General features: G+C 41.1%; 1 protein-coding gene across 1 annotated transcript in view; it reads right to left on the bottom strand.

Annotated features, from left to right (window-relative positions):
- Positions 1–2,116: 2,116 nt before the first annotated feature.
- The window catches only part of LOC115137197 (ATP-binding cassette sub-family G member 1-like), a 44,735-nt gene continuing 24,574 nt past the window's right edge, over positions 2,117–22,277 (bottom strand). The window contains exons 5-15 of the mRNA XM_029673343.2: positions 20,766–20,816; positions 20,037–20,182; positions 10,878–11,001; positions 10,335–10,449; positions 9,918–10,063; positions 9,628–9,729; positions 9,032–9,200; positions 8,759–8,859; positions 7,830–7,988; positions 7,120–7,238; positions 2,117–5,359 (exon numbers count right to left, since the gene is read on the bottom strand). Of these exons, the coding sequence (XP_029529203.1) occupies positions 5,131–5,359; positions 7,120–7,238; positions 7,830–7,988; positions 8,759–8,859; positions 9,032–9,200; positions 9,628–9,729; positions 9,918–10,063; positions 10,335–10,449; positions 10,878–11,001; positions 20,037–20,182; positions 20,766–20,816 (1,461 nt within the window). The 3' untranslated portion in view covers positions 2,117–5,130. The remainder of the gene's footprint in view (positions 5,360–7,119; positions 7,239–7,829; positions 7,989–8,758; positions 8,860–9,031; positions 9,201–9,627; positions 9,730–9,917; positions 10,064–10,334; positions 10,450–10,877; positions 11,002–20,036; positions 20,183–20,765; positions 20,817–22,277) is intronic.

Raw genomic sequence — 22,277 nt, 5'->3', positions numbered from 1 at the left:
ATCATTTTTGCATGAAATAGATCGAGACCAGTCTTAACAGTCAGGTAACAGCGTTTAAGAGAGTACTGACCCAAAATACAAAGAACATTACATTTTAAAGAGAGAAGATAAAAATGACGTCATCAGTTTCTCACACTCTCTCCGATCCACACAATAGCACAGTGTCTTCAGGTCTGGAGATTGTCTTCTACTCCCCTCATAAAACAAACATTCCAATCTGTCTAAAAGATATACTCTTCTCCACTAATGGAACATCAAACACACATTTTTATCTGTCTAAAGAGATATGCCATCCCTCTCCCTTAAACCCGCAAGGTACAGACAATTAATTCGTTTTACTTACATTTTCAGTCCTAGTTTAACCAAGAACCCATACATTTCATACCATAACATAATAGTATTAAAATAAATGGTTCTAATATAAATGTATACATAATTAGTCATTTCAACTATAATTTCCTCCAAGAGTGGGAGAACTTGCACAATTGGTGGCTGACTAAATACTTTTTTGCCCCACTGTATCTAATTATGTGTGCATTTATTTATTTATTTATTTATAATTATGGCAGGTTTTGTCCTCCATATATCTTGGACCCCAAGAGAGATTTTAATCTCACTCTTGGATATAGTAACTTGAAATGAAATGTACTCTACACTTCATATACTGACTAGGAGGGTTCCATGTAATAAAGTGCTGCATGTATGGTTGACAGTTTCTACATTGACAAAAATAATGAGTAATTAATACCACATGCTAAGGAGCTCTGATAAGGGTGCATGGGCACACATAGCCCAACTGTACTTCACCTGGAAGAGCAACTATAACAGCAATCAAAAGCATACAGAAATCATAATTTACATGCCTTTTGGTTCACACGATATCCTACACGGACCCCAAACCGGCAACGTTGGTTGTGATAGCATTGCAAAATAATTTAACCAGTATATGTTAATAAGTCATTTAAACCACGCTGCTCGAAAGCATCTGCGTTGCTGAGCAGATGCTTGATGCTTTGGTTTAAATTGCAAACTCCACGAAGCCAAACTACATAGAAAAATGGTTGCGTTTGGTGGCCAGTTTGGGGTCCGTATTGTGGGCAAACTGATTAGTTTGATAATTATGCCATCTGGTGATATGTTGTGGTACATGCATGGGTGTCCTACACATCACTGAGCGATCCTCGAGTTTGATGATTGCACAAAGTGGGACAGAGCCTATCCTAATTTGATCACTCTGTTGTCGCAAAGAATATTCCTGTGCTGCAGGAAATTCAAATGAGCCTCGTTTATTTACATAAATTCACTGAAAACCCAGAGTTCTCCTTCTCTCTCTCTCACTCAAACGCTAAAGCACCAGACAGAAAACATTTATTTCTACTGTAGGTCCTACTGTTAAAAAATATATCTGAAATGCAGCCATACACATTTGTTTTCTATTCCCTGCCATAATAGATTGTATCATGTGTACCGTTATCTATACCGTGCTACTTTGAAAACATACAATCACCTATCAAAAGATCCCAGACAAAATGTACTCAATCTACAAGCAATCATATGTTGGAAATGACTTTTCTGTTATAGTTCTCTTAGCCTATCCAAATAAGCCAAAAGAGGAAGTGCCCTGTTTAGACAGTGGTTGGATTATATTTACTGATGAATAACAAGGATCCCATGGGGCATAAAAAACTGAGATATTGTTCAGAAATGTAAAAATACTGTCTTTGGATTGTTTACCCTTTGAATTACTACTAATGAGCGAGGTAGGTAGATCATCTTCCTGTCCTGAAACCGCCTGCTCACATCAATGAGAATTTGAAGTTCTGAGAGAAAGATAAGGGCAAGCATGCTTAAAGGGTGCTAAAAAGAATGTCATGAATTGAAATGTTTGGCATTCAATGAACTTCAAAATAATAAAACCATGAGGATGGTTACTTTATCATTGTTTAGATGTCATCAACATAGAAATGTGTGCCTATCAGGGTTGAGTTTGTCCTGGATATTTTTTTGTCTGGCATGTTGATCTGTCATGTTTGTTTTTGAGTGTGTGAAACCTATAACCCACCCCTAGTACCCAATACAATTATGTGGGGATATAAATAGACTAATCAAGACAGGCCATGTGAAAAATATTGCAACTTTATTAATTTCATTCATCTACGATGTCAGTACGTACCAGTTCACACGTTGAAGAAAATATGAGCTATAAACTGAGTATCTCAACACTTGAAAATAAAACATTATTCAAATACAGCTTTAGTTTGATGCAAGAATCGACCTACAAAACATTATGGAGTGGGATGTAGATTATTTTGGTAGATAAAAGGGTCTGCAGTTTACCATGAGGTAATCTACACTGAGTATACAAAACATTAAGGACACCTCCTCTTTCCATGACAGACTGACCAGGTGAAAGCTATGATCCCTTATTGATGTCACTTGTTCAATCCACTTCAATCAATGTAGACGAAGGGGAGGAGACAGGTTAAAGAGGGATTTTTAAGGTTTGATACATTAGAGTCCATGGCTCAACAAATTGAGGCTGTTCTGAGGAAGAGGTGCAACTCAATATTAGGTGGGTGTTCTTAATGTTTTGTATAATCAGTGTATCGTGTAGATATAAAGAGGATTCAAAGGAGGAAAAGCTAAACAATTGGAAAAACAAACCAATGTACAAAAAATAATTTGGTAATGCCCCACATTCTTGATAGAAAGCTGTTCCAATGAGTTCAGAACTTCAGAGTGGGGTTTGTCTAAACATGAAACTTTTAAAGCCTCCTCCCCAGCAAGCCAATGAAACATATTTAATAATACTATCCTATGTACTGAAAACATGTTCATAACACTGCCATTAAAACATAGCTTTGAAATAGTGTAACATGCAACATTTCCTCTGCAGTGTTTTATTAGAGTTTCAACCTCTGTGTGTGAAATATTGCAACACAAAATAAAGTAATGACAAAAACATACCAATCTACAAAAGCATATTATCATGTTTTACAAAAGGTTTTGCATTGATATTTGCAGTATCACATTAGAGTGTGTAATTTGTTTTCAAGTTTTTTTTAATTCATCATACTTTCTACTGATATTTAATTAAAAATATATAAAGTATATTTTTCAGGCCATATAAGTAAACCACTAAAGAGATTAAGCAGCTTAATTTGTTTCATGCAGTTCTGCTGTCATGTTATGCAACCTGTACATCGTTTTAATGCCTAATTCACAACTTAAAGGGATAGTTCACCCTAACGACATATTGTAATTATGACATGAATGCTAAAAAGTTAGCATTTGGAGACAGTGGTCAAATAAACAAAACCAAAGCATGGATTGCTGTCTTAACTTGTCCATAGACTACTTACAGGGTAATGGTAAACCAATGTAATTTTTTAATTAATTTAATTTGGGTGAACTATCCCTTTAATGCATTCCTTTGCTATTCATTCCAATATTTTTGAGGTTTACACATGTGGCCAGTGCATGTTCCTCTCACTATGGTAAACAAATGAAATCCATGTATATTGACAAGATGCCATGAGGTCATATCATTTCCTTTTCACAGGGAGCAAACCTATCAAAAGAGAATAAGCTCTATTTTCGGCTGGAGCTACGCGGCACAAGTGCCAAACGCACAAATTCAGCATGTAAAAACTGTCGCTTTCAGTCTAATATCAGCTTGCTTGCGCTGTGTAAATATTTTAGGCGTGCCCTTGAAAACAAGTTCAAACGTGACTATTTCATGCAGCGCATATCCGGAGACTTAAGACCAATGAAAAGCCGGTCTTTGCGGTTGGTAATGGCAAGGATTTTGTGAGCTGAAGCGCAACCTATCCAGCTGTGACCCGTATACTCATGGAAGAAGAGAGGATATGTTTTCTCATTTGGTTTAATTTGATAAAAAATTGTGCATAATCCTCCCTTCCTCTCAATGAAGGCAGTTGTTTTGTCCTGCCCAATGCGTTCGCCAAGTAGCCAAGCCTAACAATAAAGGGTTTCGCTAGTGAGACCGCTTTGAAATACATCTTAACCAACAAAGCTTAATTAAAAATGAACCTTTGGGAGCAGAAAAACAGAAAAAACAGTAAGTGGACATCCCTTTATATAATATAATATATGTATGTATGTTATTTTAGCCAGCTCCCGTTTTGGACGTGCGTAAAATTAAAATAAACTCCAGGCAGGCTACTTGTGTCCATATGCCCATCATGAAAGGAGAGATGAGATAATGCTGGTGACCCTTTAGAACTTTTTTTCCTGTAACAATTGCTTGTTTTCCGTTTCATATTATTACAAACCAAGCCATCCTGTAGTCTACCCTTAAAGGGAAACACCACATTTTTTTCCAACTTCATATTCATCATCACCCCAACATCAACATGTGAAAATGGTGAGTTTCTATGTTTTGTTGTAAAAAAAAAGATAGAGGAAGATAAGTGTTTCCAATGACAACTTCAGTGTGCATAATGTGATTTTGACCAATTGTGAGTAAACATTGCCTACTAATGGTCTACTAATTGGTTGATGATGTCATTGGAAACACTTGTTTACTACAAAACATTTAAACATGTATTTAGACAGCCTACTTAAAACAACTTTTTCTTTTGATTAGAATTTGATTAGAATGATTCACTCTTTTTAGGCCTCATCAATAGTGAATTACATCTTGCTTATTGACAACGTTTGGCATGTCCATGGCTCAGCCATAATGACATTTACAGTAGGCCTAGCTCATATCAGTGTGAATGCTATGTTTAATATATTTCCATATTGAAGCAATGCAATTACATAGAGCAATGTGGACTGCCAACATGTTCAATATATTTAGGAAAGATGGGTAGGCCTACATTTAGTTAGTTTGTTTCTATAGGCTATTTAACAAACTAGGCTATAGCGGACTGACATTCAAATTGGCGTTGATGACAATGCAAAACACATATTTAGCCATGGAGAATGTTCTGATTGGCCAGTCAAGTGTCAAAATCCAGCCCTTTCGTGCCACCGCCACATAGTGTACCCATAATTTCTGCAGGGTGCATGGTGTGTTTCTGGTCACTGCCTGGAGGTCTCCAGAAGCGGTATTCCAGCATGCAAGCGATCTAGGCCTTCTTCCTCCTACCCTCACTCTCCAGTCTACCTCTCTGCACTGATCTTATAGCGCAGCACAAAGTATGCGAGGAGGCGGAGGCTCACAAAGAACATGCCGAGCACTATGAAGTCAAGATACAGTTTGGCATCTTCCACGTCAAGCTCTTTCAAGATGGCCTCCGACTTCTGGAAATGGCATGTTTCATCCTTGTTGCAGTGGAGGTCCTCCCGGTCCAGGCCATAGATGGAGAGGATGACACCTTCAAAGCCATACCTACAAAATAATAGGAACTGCTTTATGGTGCTGCTAAAGAGGATGAACAGTAGTGGGGTAAGTTGAGACATGTCTTACATTCAGCATCCCTACGTCAATGGAAATACACCGAACAAAAATATAAACGGAACATGTAAAGTGTTGGTCCCATGTTTCATGAGCTGAAATAAAAGATCCCAGAAATGTTCCATATGCAGTTTTGTCACACAACAATGCCACAAATGTCTCAAGTTTTGAGGGAGTGTGCAATTGGCATGCTGACTGCGCAAACATTCATCAGAGCTTTTGCCAGAGAATTTAACATTCATTTCTCTACCATAAGCTGCCTCAATTTAATTTTAGAGAATTTGACAGTATGTCCAACTGGCCTCACAACAGCAGACCATGTGTATGGCGTTGTGTGGGCCGAGCGGTTTGCTGATGTCAACGTTGTGAACAGAGTGCCCCATGGTGGCAGTGGGGTTATGGTACTGTATGGGCAGATATAAGCTACGGACAACAAACGCAATGGCAATTTGAATGCACAGAAATACCGTGACGTGATCCTGAGGCCCATTGTGAGGGCCATTTAAATAAAAAAAAGGTATCTGTGACCAACAGTCACCTGAAATCCATAGATTAGAACCTAATGAATACATTTTAATTGACTGATTTCCTCATATGAACTGTAACTCAGTAAAATCTTTTAAATTGTTGCATGTTGCATTTATATTTTTTGTTCAGTGTGTATATATAATTATTTCTAAGAAAGATATCTACATATATTTCAGGATGTTGTGTATCCCTGGAAATAATCCAAATTCATGTAAACATAACAGTTTTGAAAACATAGCTTGTCCAAAAAATGTGGTCACTTGGCACAACTTACCCCTGGTATGGGGTAAGTTAAGCATAGGGTGGGCCTCCAAGTGTCGCAGCGGTCTAAGGCACTGCTTCGCATGCAAGCTAAGCTGTGTTGTAGCCATCTGCAACCGGGAGACACGATTGGCCCAGTGCCAGACTCCATGTCATCCAATAAGACCTTGTGTGCCTCTGCTCTTCTATCATAGCCTCCCTTTCGCACAGATGCATGTCCGTTTTTTTTTCTCCCAATGTACCTCTTCAGTGTCATTAAGTCTATTTTTTTCATCCCTTGCTGCTGCTCAAATGGACTTCACTTTTCTCACTTCTTTGGCTGCTCTGTCAAGAACCTCAATGGGGACTAGACCCCGGCTTGTTTTACATTTGTGTACACGGCGCATGATGATGTCGGCTCTGTAACAATACAAATGCACTCTTGAATTCATATGCATGACAGAATCCAAAAATAAAAATGCATATTATGTGTTAAACTGACATTTTGACTATTAGCCCACACAGTTACAAGGATGCACTTTCATGCTAGGTTTAGGACCTCATATTGTAGCTTATATAGACCTCAACTGATTGTATAAAACAATGTACTTTGGTTTAGATACAAGCATCATGAAATCTATAACACAAATTAATTTGACTTTGGGAAAATCTGTTTTTTGTACATAACTTGCTTATCACTTTTTCCACATGGTTTCTTCTGTCACAGACTTCATGAAATGATTACCACTTCTTTGGTCACATGATTCATTTTGTGTATGGTTTCCTAGAAACAAGGGGTGGTGAATTAACCCTTTGGCTCAACATATCCCCCTTTCCCCTACTGTTCAAGTGCTGAATACATGCCACTTTCTCAGTATTAGGGGCAGGTCACATGCTCAGGAAAAAGTATCTGAAAAACGATTTACCTGACATATGAAATGTATGACATCCACTGAAGATACCACGGAATTGTGTCGAAACTGACGAAGAAGCCAGAGAAAAGCAGTACGGGTATGGCAGTCACCGGACCTACAAACGTGGCAACCTGAGACATGGACAAGTGCAACATCAGAGGCAGGACGTGACTCACTGTAACCATGTTACATGAAGATACTGCGGTTTATAGTGTCTGCTTAGAATAAAACTGGGTACCACTCTGAGAAACATAGAATTATATTCATATACTACAGGTGGGTACTGTGTAAATACAATGTGGTTGGTGTGATTGTGCCAGGAAATACAGTTAAAAATATATGTATAAATATTTGTTTAATTCTAAAAAGTTGTATTTACAGATACAAGTTATAAATGTAGATGGGGGGGGGGACAGAAGAGAGGAATACAGTAGAGAGAGTGGAAGGTGGAACAGGGGATTGAAACGCTGCCTCTAGGGGCATATGTGGTACGGGGCGGCACTACCCTTAGACCAGCCACAAGCACAAAATATATTTTTTAAGAGCAAGTAATATCAATACTCAGTCGTAATTTGCTAATAATGTCAATACTCAGCCGTAATTTGCTAATAATATCAATACTCTGCTGGAATGGTCACAATAGAGTTTATTTGCAAATCTCAAACTGCAAACAATAGGGGTAGCAGTTATTATTGCGTGTTAGCATTGAATGGAGGATGTACCTGTAGAGAGGTGGAAGCCGCTCCTATCAGCAGGCCCAGAGACTGAGCCACAAGAGAGGTGAGGACTCCCAGGGCCAAGAAAAGGATGAAACGCACAGCGTCAGGCGGCTGGGACGTCATCCAGTAGACGATGCTGCAATAGGCGACTGGGAACACTATCTGTGAAGCAAAATAAGACAAATACTTGATTGTCCATTTGTGGACACATTTGTCCTGTCAGCTTTTCTTTCATGCACACGCACGTACAGTTCCACACAAGCCCAACCACACATTGACAGATTATAAGGATAGTGTCAGTGCAGCACCCCAGGGTTGTCTAGGTGGTTAAGTGCCTTGCTGAAGGGCACAACAGCGGGAGAAGCTGTTGTTATCTAAGATTGTGATACGGCCACCTCACATTCCTCATGTTCAGCCAACAATATCACACCATGGAAAACGCATTGAGTATCATTAAAACATCAAACTAAAACACTTCATGTGGAGAATAAAGGCCAAGCTATTTGTGCTTTGAAATAATCATTTTGAAATTGTTGAAAAAAGCCAAATTAGATATGCAATACAAATTCAATACAATAAATGAAAACATGCAGTAAACCTTCGTCACTTTAAATTTAGAGCACAGGGCGATGTCTGGTGACGCGTAAAGCCTCCTTATGTAATGTTATTGTGGGATTTGTCCAAATCTGACAGACAGAATTGCTTTGATGCTAAAGCCACTTTAATGCTAAAGCCACTTTGAGCTCCCATAACAGGTTTCTTGAGTTACAATCAATACCTTTGCTCTTTTCAGTGAATGATAGAATCATAATGGTTTTGTTGTTTTTTTCTCTTGTCTTTTACATTTTGATGAAATACCAACTTAGACCTTTTTTGGGACACAAAACTACTAAAAATGACCCTCTAGAGTTCTATGTGACATTTGTAATTACCTGGAAGGGGAGGTCCGCCATAGTCTTGGCCAGATAGTAAGCCTTCAGACTGTACCAGTAGTTCAAGTGCTCTCTTAGGAAAACTCCCATCTCTAAAGGGACTGCATTAGAGACGGAGGAAACAGCGTCATAGTAATCTCATTTAAGTAATCAGAGCCAAGGTAAATCCCAGCACAGTCTACTCCTAACATACTGTATGCAATGGCTTCCGACTTCATGCACTAAATCAATGCACGCAGATGCCTGTCAGTAAGAAGAGCAGAGAATACTCACAGGTCAGAACAGTAGGCATTAGAGCAGCAAACATGAGGAAGAGCATGGAGAAGAAGAGGAAGCCAGAGTTGCTGAGCACTTTCTTGGCGTCGTTGCCGATGCCCAGGTAGAGCAGGCCAATCAGAATCCCAATTCCAATGTGAGAGCAGATTCTTAGGTGAGTCAGCACCTGTAGGACCAGATCAGGAGAAAAAGAGAATTTTTTTGTTTATATATTTTCCTATCCATTGCGCTTCTGCATCTGCATTGCTTGCTCTTTGGGGTTTTATGCCAGGTATATGTAAAGCACATTGTGACAACTGCTGATGTAAAAATACATTTGGCTTTATAAAATATATTTGATTGAGAGGAAGGAGGGCAGAGAGGAAGAGGGAAAATGGAATGGCTATGCAAAGTATGGTATGAATAGATCTATTTTTTGTTTGTGTTATGACATTCTCATATCAATTTGTTGAACTTAGTTTTTTCCTCTTATCCTTTTCATTTGCTTTTGAATCATATTAAAATGTTTTGGGTTCATTACATAACATTTGGCTATTTTAAAAAGGAAGCTGTTGCAGTATAAAAACAAAACAGTAGGTGGCAGTGTGTCTTACCGTATCTCTAATAATGCTTTGAAACGTCCTTTTGAACAGGATGCAGAACTGAGTCAGACAACTGGCCGAGAAACTGTGGCAGCCCTCACTGGAAGAGGAGTCCTGAAAGGATTGGAGAGCAACATAGAGAGAGAGAAACAGAGACTGAACAACCTGAAGTGCTAAGACTTCTCAACATAAATTTCCTGAAACATTGAAATGAAATGCTTTGACTCTGAAAATAAAACTTCAGTGAGATTCTTAATTTCAACCCATTGAGAGCTGTAGTAATACACTAATCCCCCCTTTACCTGCTCAGACGATTTGTGCCACAGGAAGGGATTGAGGGGTCCATTGTTCATGTCTGTCCTGTAGACCTGCTCACATTTCCTCTCCTGCACGGCCTTCACCAGACGCGCCGTCTGATCTCCGTACTCCCCAGACGCCACCTCCATCACTGGGATCAAATGGAGAGAGAGGTACGCATGTCACAGAAAGCCCAGTGATTATTGCATGGGAACCATCTGTAAAAGCTATTCTGAGAAAATGTATTTTCAGTTGAACTAATAGAAAGAATAGTTTAGTTTCTAGAACTTCCTGGGACAGTTATTCTAAGAAAATAAGGCAGATTCCTGAATACACTGATATGCATGTGCAAATAAGGTTATTATAACAATGATGACAACACACTTTACTTGTTTCTTATTAAACTGGTAAGAGTTTCTCACCAAAGTCTGCAGGGTTGTGGTACGTTGGGCAGTTGAGCCCCAGCTCTCTAAGATAGGGGACCAGGTTAGGTACATTCCCTCTGTAGATACACTGGCCCTGACTAAGGACATACAGCTAGGGAGGGAAACACAGGGGCACGAAGCAATCAGGATACAGTACATTCATTTAGCAGACCATTCATTTAGTTATCAAAATAGTATTGGAATCATTGACATTAGGGGAAAGGGTTAGTCACACTAGGTACTTTATATACCAAGCATACACAGTTTGTTTTTACTTTGTTAAACAACTAAATTAGCCTGTTGATTTGTTTATTTGTTGGGGACCATGCATAAGTATTGTGCCACATGTATAGCTAGCTACATATCTAATTTCCAACTGTGATCCTTTGGTATAATTGTGCCTTTCATTGATTCCCATGCATTAGGCTAGCCTGAGTCCCAGATCTGTTTATGTTTTTCATGCCAATGGCGTAGGAGTTGGTAAGACAACTCAAACAGATCTGGGACTCAGGCTAACAGAAGGCCAGGTTGGAGGCTGACCTTGTTGAAGAGCTCAAAGAGCTTGGCGCTGGGCTGGTGGATGGTGCAGATGACGGTGCGGCCACCATGGGCCAGGGCCTTCAGCAGAGACAACACCTGGAAGCAGGAGGAACTGTCCAGGCCACTGCAAAACAGGGTATAGGGGCCAAGGTTAGTATATGGTGGACAATGTCAAAGCAAAGAATAGATTTGCTTTTGTACACCTAAAGTAACATCTTAGATCATCAATACGGAGGAGAAGCAAACTAGTGAAGTGAACTGGTAGAAGGACTCCAGCACATTGCATAAACTTGCACTATATGACAAAGCAACAAACACTAACGTGAGCTACTGAATTTAACATATTTTTTTCTGCACACATGTTCTGTAACTGATCTAATGGCTTATCACTGGACACTGATATGAATCATATGTCAGTGATTTTGACCAGGTGAGAAGACTCTTTGGATTGAGTGTGTATCACAGTGCAGTTAAGCAGTCAGAGGTGACTGAGAGAGGAATGGGCATCAGGAGTAAATCCCCTTTACGTGTTGTATCACGCTGCTGCTCTCAAAAACTATGACATCATTCCAGTTTTTGACCAGGGTCAATTCAAATTGAAGTCAGTCAATTCAGGAAGGAATTTTAACATTTTAAAATAAATAGTTTCTCCTTTTTGATTTATTGAGAAGTCATTGAAAATAAAATGTTTTCTCAAATATTGAATTGGAATTTCAGTTTACTACTCTACATGAATTGGCTGACAATTCAAATTGACCCAAATCCTGTTTCAGACACATCTCTATCTCTAATAACAGTGGACAATGTACCCTAAAAACAACATTGAGCCTTAAATAACAAGACCACCTTTATGTTAAGGTTAGCAAATGTGGTAGCTCTACAGTACTCTGCTGTTTATCGATTGTATTTGTCAGGGACTTTCCAGCTGCCCTATCTCAGTCCCATATGTTGTCAGATTGACTTTAGAAGATACCATTTCAGATGCTTGGAATATTTACAGTGCCTATAGATAATCTACAACCGCCTTGGATTTCTTTTGGATTTCTGTTACAAAGTGGGATTAAAATGGATTCAACCCCCTAGAGTCGATTCAAATCCATCAGTTTAAACTAGAGTTATCAGTTTTGTTTGCATTCGATGTGTCTCAATCTACCGCAATGTGGCACTTGCGGTTAAAGGTGACAGAGCTAGGAGAGCGGTGATTGTTAGACTATGAGACATCCCGAAAATCGGTCTTCTCACAAAATCTTATGTATTATGACGCCTCTGTGGAAAGGTGAGACTCACGAACACGCACATGATGGTTGTTGCTCTAGGACGTTGAAAAAAAATGTATTGGAATTACAGTGCATTCGGAAAGTATTCAGACCACCTGACCTTTTCCACATTTTGTTACGTTACAGTCTTAATCTAAAATGGATCAAATTAAAAAATAGAACATCTTATTTACATAAGTATTCAGACCCTTTGTTATGAGACTTGAAAATGAGCTCAGATGTATCCTGTTTCCATTGATCATCCTTCAGATATTTCTACAACTTGATTCAATTGATTGGACATGATTTGGAAAGGCACACACCTGTCTATATAAGATCCCACAGTTGACAGTGCATATCAGAGCAAAAACCAAGCCATGAGGTTGAAGGAATTGTCCATAGAGTTCTGAGACAGGATTGTGTCGAAGCACAGATCTGGGGAAGGGTACCAAAATAATTCTGCAGCATTGTAGGCCCCCAAAACACAGTGGCATCCATCATACCTCAAGGGGTCTTAAAATTCCAAATCAAATAGCGGAAGTATCCTTGGTATGACCTTCTTAAAACAATTCCATATACAGTGGGGCAAAAAATTATTTAGTCAGCCACCAATTGTGCAAGTTCTCCCACTTAAAAAGATGAGAGGCCTGTCATTTTCATCATAGGTACACTTCAACTATGACAGACAAAATGAGAAAAAAAATCCAGAAAATCACATTGTAGGATTTTTAATGAATTTATTTGCAAATTATGGTGGAAAATAAGTATTTGGTCAATAACAAAAGTTTATCTCAATACTTTGTTATTTACCCTTTGTTGGCAATGACTGAGGTCAAACGTTTTCTGTAAGTCTTCACAAGGTTTTCACACACTGTTGCTGGTATTTTGGCCAATTCCTCCATGCAGATCTCCTCTAGAGCAGTGATGTTTTGGGGCTGTTTCTGGGCAACACGGACTTTCAACTCCCTCCAAAGATTTTCTATGGGGTTGAGATCTGGAGACTGGCTAGGCCACTCCAGGACCTTGAAATGCTTCTTACGAAGCCACTCCTTCGTTGCCTGGGCGGTGTGTTTGGGATCATTGTCATGCTGAAAGACCCAGCCACGTTTCATCTTCAAAGCCCTTGCTGATGGAAGGAGGTTTTCACTCAAAATCTCATGGCCCCATTCATTCTTTCCATTACACGGATCAGTCGTCCTGGTCCCTTTGCAGACAAACAGCCCCAAAGCATGATGTTTCCACCCCCATGCTTCACAGTAGGTATGGTGTTCTTTGGATGCAACTCAGCATTCTTTGTCCTCCAAACACGACGAGTTGAGTTTTTACCAAAAAGTTATATTTTGGTTTCATCTGACCATATGACATTCTTCCAATCTTCTTCTGGATCATCCAAATGCTCTCTAGCAAACTTCAGACGGGCCTGGACATGTACTGGCTTAAGCAGGGGGACACGTCTGGCACTGCAGGATTTGAGTCCCTGGCGGCGTAGTGTGTTACTGATGGTAGGCTTTGTTACTTTGGTCCAGCTCTCTGCAGGTCATTCACTATGTCCCCCCGTGTGGTTCTGGGATTTTTGCTCACCGTTCTTGTGATCATTTTGACCCCACGGGGTGAGATCTTGCGTGGAGCCCCAGATCGAGAGAGATTATCAGTGGTCTTGTATGTCTTCCATTTCCTAATAATTGCTCCCACAGTTGATTTCTTCAAACCAAGCTGCTTACCTATTGCAGATTCAGTCTTCCCAGCCTGGTGCAGGTCTACAGTTTTGTTTCTGGTGTCCTTTGACAGCTCTTTGGTCTTGGCCATAGTGGAGTTTGGAGTGTGACTGTTTGAAGTTGTGAACAGGTGTCTTTTATACTGATAACAAGTTCAAAACAGGTGCGATTAATACAGGTAACGAGTGGAGGACAGAGGAGCCTCTTAAAGAAGTTACAGGTCTGTGAGAGCCAGAAATCTTGCATGTTTGTAGGTGACCAAATACTTATTTTCCACCATAATTTGAAAATAAATTAATTAAAAATCCTACAATGTGATTTTCTGGATTTTTTTTCTAATTTTGTCTGTCATAGTTGAAGTGTACCTATGATGAAAATTACAGTCCTCTCTCATATTTTTAAGTGGGAGAACTTGCACAATTGGTGGCTGACTAAATACTTGTTTGCCCCACTGTAGCTTAGTAGAACCCTTCCCCATCTCCGGGCTTAGACAAGGCTTAGATTGTAATGGGTGAACTGTCTTTTTTTTTTATCAACGACCTACACAAAATACTCTAATGTCAAAGTGGAAGAGAGATATTCATTTTTTAAGATTTATTAAACATAAAACGAATATACCTGAGTCAATACATGAGTCTTCTTGGGTAAGTCTCATAAGAGCTTTACTACACATCTGTATTGTGCAATATTTTCCCATTATTCTTTTCAAAATTCTTAAAGCTTTGTCAAGGTGTTAGGGATCATGGCTAGACAGCAATTTTCAAGTCTTGCCATAGATTTTTAAGCATATTTAAGTAAACACTGTAACTTGGCCACTCAGGAACATTCATCATTTTCCTGGTAAGCAACTCCAGTGTAGATTTTGCTTTGCATTGTAGGTTATTGTCCTGCTGAAAGGTGAAATCCTCTCTCAGTGTCTGGTGTAAAGCAGACTGAAGCAGGTTTTCCTCTAGGATTTTGCCTGTGCTTAACTCCATCCCGTTTCTTTTCCTCCTGAGAGACTCCCCCAGTCTTTGCCAATGTCAAGCATACCCATACCATGTTGCAGCCACCACCACCGTGCTTGAAAATAAAGAGGCAACTACTCAGTGAAGTGTTGTGTTGGCCCCAAACATAAGGCTTTGCATTTAGGCCAAAAAATGTATTCCTTGGAAATAATACTTTAGTGCCTTTTTGCATACATACAAAAAATTATTCTTCTTTTCATATTGTGGAGTCAGCACTATGTTGTTGATACTTACTGATACTTAACCTTTATTTCACTAGGCAAGTTAGTTAAGAACACATTCTTATTTACAATTATGGCCTAGGAACAGTGGGTTAAGTGCCTTGTTCAGGGGCAGAACAACATAGTTTTACCTTGTCAGCTTGGGGATTCGAGCTAGCTACCTCTCGGTTACTGGTCCAACACTCTAACCACTAGGCTACCTGCCGATCCATCCTCAGTTTTCTCTTATCACAGCCAATGAACTCTGTAGCTGTTTTAAAATCACCAATGGCCTCATGGTGACATCCCTAAGCAGTTTCCTTCCTGTCCTGCAGCTCAGTTCAGAAGGATAACTGCATCTATGATGTGTCTGGGTGGTTTTAACACCAACCACAACATAAGTATTAACCTTTTACGACTAGGGGACAGGATTTTAATTTTTGGATAAAAAACGTTCCCGTTTTAAACAAGATATTTTGTCACGAAAAGTTGCTCGACTATGCATATAATTGACAGCTTTGGATAGAAAACACTCTGACGTTTCCAAAACTGCAAAGATATTGTCTGTGAGTGCAACAGAACTGATGTTACAGGCGAAATCCAGATAAAAATCCAATCAGGAAGTGCCGCATTTTTTGAAACTGCCTCATGCCAATGACTCCTTATATGGCTGTGAATGAGCTTACGTTTTCTACGTATTCCCCAAGGTGTCTACAGCATTGTGACGTCTTTTTACGCATTTATGTTGAAGAATAGCCGTAAGGGACCACATTTAGCAAGTGGTCACATGATGTCTCCCGCAGAAAATCTTGCGTAAAATACTGAGGTAGCCATTTTTCCAATATCGCTTCTTATGAGAAACCAATTGTCTCGACGGATATGTTATCGAATAGATATGTTAAAAACACCTTGAGGATTGATTCTAAACAACGTTTGCCATGTTTCTGTCGATATTATGGAGCTAATTTGGAAAAAAGTTTGGTGTTCTAGTGACAGCATTTTCCGGTCGATTTCTCAGCCAAGTGTGATGAACAAACGGGAGCTATTTCGCCTACAAAAATAATATTTTTGGAAAAAAGGAACATTTGCTATCTAACTGGGAGTCTCCTGAGTGAAAACATCCGAAGTTCTTCAAAGGTAAATGATTTAATTTGATTGCCTTTCTTATTTTCGTGAAAATGTTGCCTGCTGTCAGCAGAGCCTAGCATAGCATTATGCCATGATAAACTTACACAAATGCTTGTCTAGCGTTGGCTGTAAAGCATATTTAGAAAATTTGAGATGACAGTGTGATTAACAAAAGGCTAAGCTGTGTCTCAATATATTTCATTTGTGATTTTCATGAATAGGAACATTTTCTAGGGGTATTTATGTCCGCTGCGTTATGCTAATTTGTTTGAGGCTATGATTATGCTCCCGGATCCGGGTTTGAGAGTCACAAGAAGTTTTAACTTGACCATGCTTAAAGATACAGTATATTCAATGTCTTATTTGTTATTGTTACCCATCTCCCAATCACTGCCCTTCTTTATGAGGCTTTCGAAAAGCTCCCTGGTCTTTGTAGATGAGTCTTTGTAGATGAATCTGTGCTTGAAATGCAATACTTGAAATGCAGCTTCTCCTTTACCCAAATCCAGATGGCAGATGTTCTGAAAAAGCTGCAAAACCTGGACCCGTACAAATCAGCTGGGCTTAACAATCTGGACCCTCTATTTCTGAAACTATCTGCCGCTATTGTCGCAACCCCTATTACCAGCCTGTTCAACCTCTCTTTCATATCGTCTGAGATCCCCCAAGGACTGGAAAGCTGCCTCTTCAAAGGGGGAGACACCCTGGACCCAAACTGTTACAGACATATATCCATCCTGCCCTGCCTATCTAAGGTCTTCGAAAGCCAAGTCAATAAACAGATCACTGACCATCTCGAATCCCACCGTACCTTCTCCGCTGTGCAATCTGGTTTCCGAGCCGGTCACGGGTGCACCTCAGCCCGCTCAAGGTACTAAACGATATCATAACCGCCATCGATAAAAGACAGTACTGTGCAGCCGTCTTCATCGACCTGGCCAAGGCTTTCGACTCTGTCAATCACCATATTCTTATCGGCAGACTCAGTAGCCTCGGTTTTGCTAATGACTGCCTTGCCTGGTTCACCAACTACTTTGCAGACAGAGTTCAGTGTGTCAAATCGGAGGGCATGTTGTCCGGTCCTCTGGCAGTCTCTATGGGGGTGCCACAGGGTTCAATTTACATTTACATTTAAGTCATTTAGCAGACGCTCTTATCCAGAGCGACTTACAAATTGGTGCGTTCACCTTAAGACATCCAGTGGAACAGCCACTTTACAATAGTGCATCTAAATCTTTTAAGGGGGTGAGAAGGATTACTTTATCCTATCCTAGGTATTCCTGAAAGAGGTGGGGTTTCAGGTGTCTCCGGAAGGTGGTGATTGACTCCGCTGTCCTGGCGTCGTGAGGGTGTTTGTTCCACCATTGGGGGGCCAGAGCAGCGAACAGTTTTGACTGGGCTGCGCGGGAACTGTACTTCCTCAGTGGTAGGGAGGCGAGCAGGCCAGAGGTGGATGAACGCAGTGCCCTTGTTTGGGTGTAGGGCCTGATCAGAGCCTGGAGGTACTGAGGTGCCGTTCCCCTCACAGCTCCGTAGGCAAGCACCATGGTCTTGTAGCGGATGCGAGCTTCAACTGGAAGCCAGTGGAGAGAGCGGAGGAGCGGGGTGACGTGAGAGAACTTGGGAAGGTTGAACACCAGACGGGCTGCGGCGTTCTGGATGAGTTGTAGGGGTTTAATGGCACAGGCAGGGAGCCCAGCCAACAGCGAGTTGCAGTAATCCAGACGGGAGATGACAAGTGCCTGGATTAGGACCTGCGCTGCTTCCTGTGTGAGGCAGGGTCGTACTCTGCGGATGTTGTAGAGCATGAACCTACAAGAACGGGCCACCGCCTTGATGTTAGTTGAGAACGACAGGGTGTTGTCCAGGATCACGCCAAGGTTCTTAGCGCTCTGGGAGGAGGACACAATGGAGTTGTCAACCGTGATGGCGAGATCATGGAACGGGCAGTCCTTCCCCGGGAGGAAGAGCAGCTCCGTCTTGCCGAGGTTCAGCTTGAGGTGGTGATCCGTCATCCACACTGATATGTCTGCCAGACATGCAGAGATGCGATTCGCCACCTGGTCATCAATTCTCGGGCCGACTCTTTTCTCTGTATATATCAATGATGTTGCTCTTGCTGCGGGCGATTCCCTGATGCACCTCTACGCAGACGACACCATTCTGTATACTTCTTGGCCCTTCCTTGGACACTGTGTTATCTAACCTCCAAACAAGCTTCAGCGCCATACAACACTCCTTCCGTGGCCTCCAACTGCTCTTAAACGCTAGTAAAACCAAATGCATGCTTTTCAACTGTTCGCTGCCTGCACCCGCACGCCCGACTAGCATCACCACCCTGGATGGTTCCGACCTAGAATATGTTGACATCTATAAGTACCAAGGTGTCTGGCTAGACTGTAAACTCTCCTTCCAGACTCATATCAAACATCTCCAATCCAAAATCAAATCTAGAATCGGCTTTCTATTTCGCAACAATCCTTCACTCACACCACCAAACTTACCCTAGTAAAACTGACTATCCTACCGATCCTCGACTTCGGCGATGTCATCTACAAAATGGCTTCCAATACTCTAATCAGAAAACTGGATGCAGTTTATCACAGTGCCATCTGCTTTGTTACTAAAGCACCTTATACCACCCACCACTACGACCTGTATGCATGCTCTAGTCGGCTGGCCCTCGCTACATATTCGTCGCCAGACCCACTGGCTCCAGGTCATCTACAATTCCATGCTAGGTAAAGCTCCGCCTTATCTCAGTTCACTGGTCACGATGGCAACACCCACCCGTAGCACGCGCTCCAGCAGGTGTATCTCACTGATCATCCCTAAAGCCAACACCTCATTTGGCCGCCTTTCCTTCCAGTTCTCTGCTGCCTGTGACTGGAACGAATTGCAAAAATCGTTGAAGTTGGAGACTTTTATCTCCCTCACCAACTTCAAACATCTGCTATCTGAGCAGCTAACCGATCGCTGCAGCTGTACATAGTCCATCGGTAAATAGCCCACCCAATTTACCTACCAGTATCTCTACCTGCACATGACCATGTGATCATTTATCACTTGTGTTAATCTGCTAAAAAATGTATTATTCGCCTACCTCCTCATGCCTTTTGCACACAATGTATATAGACTCCTTTTTCCCCCTTTTTTTCTGTGTTATTGACTTGTTTATTGTTTACTCCATGTGTAACTCTGTGTTGCTGTCTGTTCACACTGCTATGCTTTATCTTGGCCAGGTCGCAGTTGTAAATGAGAACTTGTTCTCAACTAGCCTACCTGGTTAAATGAAGGTGAAGTAAAAATAAAAAATACAAATAAAACTTGACTGAGGGACCTCAAATCAAATCACATTTTATTGGTCACATACACATGGTTAGCAGATGTTAAGCTTCAGGAGTAGGCTAATCCCTACAGATGGTACAAATGTAAACCAAAGGGAGACAAATGGCTGCTTTTTGGTCATTAAGGACTTTGGGACTCATTTGTGTCCCCTGGTGAGACTCTAGTCTTTCCTAACCAGAAGCCAACTGGGAGAGATGATATTCAATTGCATCCTCTGTTCCAAAAGAGGACAGGTTAACCTTGGAACTTTTCTTTCAGATTACTTTCAGTGGGGACACAAACAAGACTGAAAAAAACACACACAAAATGGAACACAACTAACACCTGCACTCAACAACGTCATATTGCCTTGTACATCTCATGAAAGAATAGCATTGCCTCTAAAATATGGACTGTACAGTGTGCTTAGACAGTGGCACGTTATAATCCATAGTCACGTCAAGACTTTCCTTGCCACGGACACACATGCATGTGTTCTATACGATGTGCAATGGGAGCTTCTGACCTGGTGGGTTCGTCAAAAAACATGACGGGAGGGTTGTTGACAAGCTCCAGGGCGATAGCCAGCCTTTTCCTCTGCCCCCCTGATAGATGTGACGTTCGGGTTTTCGCACACTCAAGCAGGCCCAGGGCCGTCAGGATCTCCCTCACCTAAAAACAACACAGGATGATTACAAACACCTATAACCACATCCCTCCCTCTTGGCAATGTGACATATTTCTACATTAATCACAGATCTAGGGTCAATGCTAACTAAAGTTAGCGCAATGACTGGAAGTCTATGGGTAACTACTAGCAAGCTAGCAGATAGCACAATGACTAACAGTCTATGGGTAACGCTAGTTAGCAGTGAAACTACCTCTAACTTCTTTCATACTGGACACAGAGACATACAAATAGTATCCACTAGGTCATCTACCTCTGGGGAAGTAGATAAAGAGCTTCATTGGCAAAATCCCGAATGATCCTTTTAAACATAATGGGGAGGAAATCATATCTGACCCTGCATCAGTGGTTAGTAGCAACATCTACACACATACACCTTCCCAGGCACAATCATCATATCACTTTACATCCATTCCAGCCTGTTTAAAGCCAGTACTGACTGCACTAGTGGCAAAACTCCAGTGCTGAAATAGTAACTTGTCCTCATTTCCAGTTCGAGGGTCAGGGAACATGTACGAGATTAAGGTGAGGGAAGATTCTGAAGCCGTTCCCATGCAACTCTCTCACCATGTCTCTCTTGCCCTCATCCTTTTCCTGGAGCTTCAGATTAGCAGACACCTAGCAGAGAGAGAGTAAGATTTAGTTCACACTACGGCTGCGTCCCAAAGAAGAGAAACGACGCCTACATGCATAGAATCTTTCATGTCTCAGAAGCAACCATGTAGAGAGAAGATGTATCTTATCAATGTGAAGAAAGACACAGTTTAGAAGGGCACCATGTCACATATAAATGCATTATGTAGAACAGACATCATGTGGAATAATTCATTCTGACTGCTCTATTACATTGTATTTGCAGCTTTATAAACATTTCACCAGTTTAACTCCACTCCAGACTGCCCTTGACCAGCACAAAAACACCATGTGGCGTACTGCACTAGCTTCGAATAGTCCCTGCGATATGCAACTTTTCAGGGAAGTCAGGAACCAATACACACAGTCAGTTAGGAAAGCAAAGGCTAGCTTATTCAAACAGAAATTTGCATCCTGCAGCACTAATTCCAAAATGTTCTGGACACTGTAAAGTCCATGAGACTAGGAAACACTGTCACCACTGATAAATCCACGATAATTTAGCATTTCAATAAGCATTTCTCTACGGCTGGCCATGCTTTCCGCCTGGCTACACCAACCCTGGCCAACAGCTCTGCACCCCCCACATCAGAGATATGCATGGAGGAATGGGCCAAAATACCAGCAACAGTGTGTGAAAACCTTGTGAAGACATACAGAAAACATTTGACCTCTGTCATTGCCAACAAAGGGTATATAACAAAGTATTGAGAAACTTTTGTTATTGACCAAATACTTATTTTCCACCATACTTTGCAAATAAATTCATTAAAAATCCTACAATGTGATTTTATGGATTTCTTTTTCTCATTTTGTCTGTCATAGTTGAAGTGTACATATGATGAAAATTACAGGCCTCTCTCATCTTTTTAAGTGGGAGAACTTGCACAATTGGTGGCTGACGAAATACTTTTTTGTCCCACTGTACTACTCCCAACTGTGACCTGTATGCTCTCGTTGGCTGGTCCTCACTACATATTCGTCGCCAAACCCACTGGCTCCAGGTCATCTATAAGTCTTTGCTAGGTAAAGCTCCGGCTTATCTCAGCTCACTGGTCACCATAGCAACACCCACCCGTAGCCCACGCTCCAGCAGGTATATTTCACTGGTCATCCCCAAAGCCAACACTTCCTTTGGCCACCTTTCCTTCCAGTTCACTGCTGCCAATGACTGGAACGAATTGCAAAAATCACTGAAGTTGGAGACTTATATCTCCCTCACTAACTTTAAGCGTCAGCTGTCAGAGCAGCTTACCGATCGCTGCAGTTGTACACAGCCCATCTGTAAATAGCCCATCCAACCAACTACCTACCTCATCCCCATATGTTTTTCTGCTCTTTTGCACACCAGTATTTCTACTTACATATCCTCATCTGCACATATATCACTCCAGTGTAAATTGCTAAATTGTAATTACTTCACCACTATTGGCCTATCGATTGCCT

Source organism: Oncorhynchus nerka, linkage group LG11, assembly GCF_034236695.1.
Source record: "Oncorhynchus nerka isolate Pitt River linkage group LG11, Oner_Uvic_2.0, whole genome shotgun sequence".
In the NCBI taxonomy this organism is placed as follows: domain Eukaryota; kingdom Metazoa; phylum Chordata; class Actinopteri; order Salmoniformes; family Salmonidae; genus Oncorhynchus; species Oncorhynchus nerka.
Note: the sequence above shows the minus strand (reverse complement) of the source record. Positions and strands in the feature narration are given on the sequence as shown.